This window comes from Rhodamnia argentea, chromosome 9, assembly GCF_020921035.1.
Source record: "Rhodamnia argentea isolate NSW1041297 chromosome 9, ASM2092103v1, whole genome shotgun sequence".
Lineage (NCBI taxonomy): Eukaryota > Viridiplantae > Streptophyta > Magnoliopsida > Myrtales > Myrtaceae > Rhodamnia > Rhodamnia argentea.
This window is the reverse complement of record NC_063158.1, coordinates 1,258,813-1,264,258: the sequence shown is the minus strand read 5'-3', so window position 1 is coordinate 1,264,258 and position 5,446 is coordinate 1,258,813. Positions and strand designations below refer to the sequence as shown.

Here is a 5,446-nt window from a genome sequence, read left to right as displayed (position 1 = left end):
TTGCAAATGTGAAATGATGGCCAAGCTTGAAAGATGATCCACGATATGTATAGTACTGATGATAACATCATCTTAAGACAGATTACTTAAGAAATGATACTTCTTAGATCTGAGTTACTCTAGAAAGAAACCAATTGTCCCATCTCTTTCAAGTCATTAAACCAAACATCGTCTTCTTAGCCTTAGGAGGTCATAAATTCCTCAAAAATCGAACGTCTCATGGCAATATCATTAAAGATCATGGAATTGATTATTTCTACGTGGCAAAATTTATCTCTACGAAGTTCGACCACTTGAAATATTAGATTGAACTGAAAAATAAGTTTCAAGTTTGTCGCTGAGAAAGTATACGCCCCGTCACAATAATCCATATGTCTGTATGGTGTTCCATTTCCTAATTTTCGGTTTTCAAGATTGAAATGGAGGAAAAAGAGAAAAGAAAACGACGAGCCAAAAGTCGTTTGCTCTTTGAAGTGTCGGCCGGTATATGCGGGGTTATAATTGTTGGTGTTTGTTTGTAAAACAGATAAATAAGGCATTTTCCTTGTCCCACGTAGGAGGAATGAGAGTGCGACACACTTTAAATATGAGAAGGTTATTGTAGTCTTTCAAATGGAGAAATGGGTGGGCGGGCTAGACCTCACGATACCCGCGTGTGAATGCGCAAATAATTGCGTGATTTTGGATTTCAAATTTTATTATTCTATAATTTTATTTCATTATTTTTATTTATGACTGTTTGGACATGAACGGTTGTGTTCGAATGGCGGTATTCGCACACGAATAGTCATGTTAGAATTGTGATTTTTTGGACATGAACAGTTGTGTCCGAATAGCGATTTTCACACACGAACAATCATGTCCGAATTGTGGGACATGAATGGGTATGTTTGTATGGGCAGTTTGGAAACCAAGAGGTGTGTTCTATTCGTATCATAAAATTGACAATTCTGTTCATTTTCTGTAGTTCCTTTTCATTCTTTCATTTTCCTTCAAAAGAGAGACAACCATTTTTTTAATTAACTTTGTGGAAAGTTTTAGGAGATTTACTGGAATTGTTATCTAGTATTCTGGGAAAATTTTAAAAAAAGTCCTAAACCTATTGCGCTTTTGCCAATTTAGTCCCAAATCTTTTAATTTTATCAATTTAGTCGTAAACTTTTTGAATTTGTGCCAATTCAATCCCCAACTTGTTTTTGTGCCAATTCAGTCCTAAACCTTTTATATTTGTGCCAATTCAATCATTTCCATCAATTTTGGCCGAACGAAGGCGACATGAATACGGATCGACGCCGACGTGTACGCCAACACGGACGCGGATAATTTTTAATATTATTTTAAATAAATTTTTTCCTTTTTTCTTTCCTTTTTCTCTATTCCTTTCTTCTTCCTCCTTTTTTTCATTTTTTTTAGTCAAACTCTTCCTCGGACTTTGTTTGCTGCAGAGCCGAAGAACTTGGAGGAAGACAACGCTAACGTTGTCGCCGCCGCTGCCGCCTTACCTCACGACCAATCCGACCCCTTCAATAGCATCACCGATTGGCAACGAAAACCCAATTGCCTGCAAGTCCTTCTCCCTCGCCTATAATTCCTTCCTTTCCATGGCTGAACGCGATAGAGCTAACGAGCGATGGCAATTGGGCTTTTGTCACCAATTGGCGAGGCTATTGAAAGTGTTGGGTTGGTCGTGGGGTGGTGTGGCGGCGGCGGCGATGGCGATGGCGTCGGGTGCGCTTCCCTCCAAGTTCTTCAGCTCTGTAGTAAACAAAGTTTACTCTAAACCGAGGAAGAGTTTCACCAAAAAAATGAAAAAAAAAATGGAGGAAGAAGATAGAAACAAAGAAAAAGGAAAAGCCAATGGGGTGTTGGATGAGTTGGTTGAGCTTCTTGGGCCTTAGACAGTTAAACCGATGAGGTCCTAGGTTCAACTCCCAACGACCACGTTTTGAGACACTTACCAAGTAGTATTGGCATACCCCCACCACTCTGAGGAATAATCTATTGCACGTGGGAAACCTCAGTTATAAAAATAGAAAAAGGAAAGGAAAATAAAAATAAAAAAGGAAAATAAAAAATTATTTGAAAATATATAAAAATAATATTAAAAATTATTCACATTAGCACTAGCATATCCACATTAGCGTCGGAAGGCCAAAATTGATCGAAATGACTGAATCGGCATAAAAAAAAAGTTTAGGATTGAATTGGTACAAATACAAAAGGTTTAAGATTGAATTGACAAAATTAAAAAGTTTAAAACTGAATTAGCAAAATTGCAATAGGTTTAGGACTTTTTTGACAATTTTTCCTCAATATGCTTACCGTGACTTTGTTGTATCTTGAAAGGAATTTGTCATAAATTTATAGCAATTTCGCGAAGTAAATTGATCTTAAAAGAGAGTGATTGCACGCCTTAATATTCAATTACATTGTTATTATATTTCCTCCTACTATTTTCTAACAATAATTCCCCATGGTTCGTCGTTTCCGACACAAGGCACAAGGACCATGATGTTGACCTAGTGATGTTTTGTCTCGAGCGTGCGTAGGTTACTTTTGGTACTGCAAACATCATCGGCTGCTTCAAACTAATAAATTTCAGAAGACCAGGAACAGTTCTTGTGGTTCCGTGTTCTGTTTTTCCGCTTTGGCCTTCTTGTTGCCACTTTCCGCAAAAAGCTTTCTCAAACGGGGACGAAAGAGTGGAAGGTAGGCACGTGAAAATTCGTTGCGGAACGTGCAGAAGCCAACTGCTTCGCACTGTCTTTTCAGTTAATCACAACAATAACGACAGTTTTTTACCAGTCAAATCAACAAGGAATTGACAAAAGTCTCCATCTGCACGCGATCCTCGGCTTTCAGGAGCTCCTGGTATTCCTCGAACATCTCCTGCAACATGCTGTCGTTCTCTTCCTTGGTGGGTATCAAGATGTCGCATGAACTTGTCGTTTCTTGATGATGATCATAACAGTAGAACTTTTCGCCGACATTGATACGATCTTCTTGTAAAACCAATGGAGGGAGTTGTTGCGGAAGCAGTTCGCTTGGAGCTGTTTCGCCTTCTTCAAGAATGTTATTTTTACTGTTGTTGACACATGACCCCCTCAGAAGACTATTACAACTGTTGTTCCTCGCAACAGCTGAAACCCTTGTAGGCTTTGGCTGATGCACTTTGATCTTTGTCATTTTCGTCTCGCCAGTTCCATTGTTCATCTCTCGCTTCTGCTTCATGGTGAACGACCTGACCTTGGCGGTGACGATCTTCCTCTTTTTGGGCCCCTTAATGCCTCTATTATTAGAGTTCCTTTGGTGACTATGATCCCGCACTCTTTTGCTGAGATGGGAATTCCAGTAGTTCTTTATCTCGTTGTCGGTCCGGCCCGGCAATCTCCCAGCTATGAGGGACCAACGGTTGCCTAGCAGGGCGTGGAGGCGGACGATGAGGTCGTCCTCGTCTGGGGTTACGTTCCCGCGCTTGATGTCGGGCCGGAGATAGTTCATCCATCTTAGCCTGCAACTCTTCCCACATCTAAGCAATCCTTCACAAGGCCAAAAAAGAAAGTAAGGAAAAAGAGATGCTACGGCTGACGGGTATTAAAATTCAACTAAATTCATACAAAGTAGTGCATCAGCGACATTATGAAAGTTTTTCCATCGGCAAAATCAATCATTTCGCCACCGGACTAATGTTTCCCAAGGAATTAATCAAGGTCGCTTAGTAACATCCATGGCGCTGCTTTGTAAAAAGGAAATATTTTCAGCCTTGCCTTTCAATAACTATTTTAGAGATATGACATATCTTTTGAGATTCACCCTACAACATGAGATCAAAATGCGCGGTAACAGATCGATTCTTCCAAAACGCGCACTGTCTGAAAATGTGATCAAAGGGATATTTCCGAGGTGGCGTTTTTAGGGTTTTTGTTAGGGTATGTGGTTAGGAGAGATGGGAATTCGTGTTCACGAATAGCGTTCGTGTTGTTTTCCTAGCATTTTACAAAACAGGTCAATCCGAACACAAAATGATTACTTCATCATGTCGACTTATGTGACACCAACATGCCCTAAAAATATTATGGGTTGAGACAAACCATCCATATAGTACGATTCAATAACGAGCTAATGGGTGAGCACATTTGTATGACCCGTCATGGAACGAAATAAATACTGATCAAACATATTTTTGTGCAAACTTGCCCGAGTATTAATTTAAACAACTTTTTGTGCGAACTTCCCTTGCAGTTAGTGCGAACATTCCTAAAGATCAATTCACAAAATTTTTTATGTGAACTTGACACAAAATATGTTCAACTTTTCCAAAATGAAAAAAAATATATCTATTAGAATATTGTAATAATTCGTCAATCAATTTTTTCAAATAAAATGAAGCACTAGGTTCCTAGAAAATGAAAGTTCATCAATTTAGAGTTTTAATAGAGATTAACGAGGAAATAATAGTCTTTTCGCTAATCGTGTCTAAACATTAACTCGTTTTTATTCGGGTTAATTGCGTCTTTGGCAGTTCAATATGAACACGGCGCAATTAGTAATCGTGTCTTGCGGGTTGACAACAAATTTTCTTGAACACGGTTAGTCACACCTCAAACCCGCTAATTTTCGCGCCTTGTTTCCAATCTTGCCATCATATTTTCTCAGAAATTACATCCCCTGGCTGCCGGGCAATAGCATAACCTTTCCCAACTGCTCTTGCGGTTTTGAATGTTCTCATTGTTGGTTAGAGCTTCTTCGCCCAAAAAAAAAAGAGGAATCTTGTTTGCAGAAAACAAAATCGGCGCGACAGTTTGGCAGGTAAGTAGACACTCTGTTTCTCGTTTTGCAAATTCTGTCATGCAAAATATTAACAAAAACCACATTTTCTAAAAAAGATACCTGCTCTTTTAGGCATGGATTTCCAATGGCCTTCTCCATGAGCTTGAATATATTGAATGAGCAACCTGTCTTCCTTAGCAGACCACGGGCCTCTGTGCAAACCCACCTTTGAGCAACATGGAGCTCTTCCCATTCTCTCTCTCTCTCTCTCTCTCTACCCTGATCTTCTAATTCTCGGTGAAAGCTTATTACATACAGATATATATGGAGAGACTCTGTGTGTGTTAGAGAGAGAGAGAGAGAAGTGCATTAGGAGAGTGGGAACCTCGCCTTCCCTTTTTATGCTCAACAATATGGAAGAAGCTCGGGGAAAAGTTAAAATACCTAAGAGATTCTGAAGGAGAAAATTGTCCAGAAAGTCCTAAACGTGTTGTACAACGACCGATTCAGTACTAAATCTTTCAATTGTGCCAAGTAAGTCCTAAACCTTTTGACAATTTGCTGATTTAGTCCTAAACCTTTTAACTATTCCGATTTAGACCTAAACATTTTGATAGTTTGCTAATTGAGTCATAAACCTTTCGACAGTTCGCCAATATAATTCTTTCGGCCCATT

At 39.3% G+C, this 5,446-nt stretch overlaps 1 protein-coding gene across 1 annotated transcript; it reads right to left on the bottom strand.

Annotated features, from left to right (window-relative positions):
* Positions 1-2,738: 2,738 nt before the first annotated feature.
* LOC115740916 (transcription factor MYB8-like) lies at positions 2,739-5,109 on the bottom strand. The gene is made up of 2 exons (XM_030674569.2): positions 4,891-5,109; positions 2,739-3,539 (listed from the first exon to the last, which is right to left on the bottom strand). The coding sequence occupies exons 1-2, from the start codon at positions 5,021-5,023 to the stop codon at positions 2,806-2,808; spliced, it is 867 nt and encodes a 288-aa protein (XP_030530429.1). The 5' UTR covers positions 5,024-5,109; the 3' UTR covers positions 2,739-2,805.
* Positions 5,110-5,446: the final 337 nt, after the last annotated feature.

Coding starts and splice junctions, on each gene's coding strand:
- LOC115740916 (XM_030674569.2), bottom strand. CDS start 5,023: ATGGGAAGAGCTCCATGTTGCTCAAAGGTGGGTTTGCACAGAGGCCCG. Junction 3,540..4,890: donor ATCCATGCCTAAAAGAGCAG/GTATCTTTTTTA, acceptor GGCCTTGTGAAG/GATTGCTTAGATGTGGGAAG.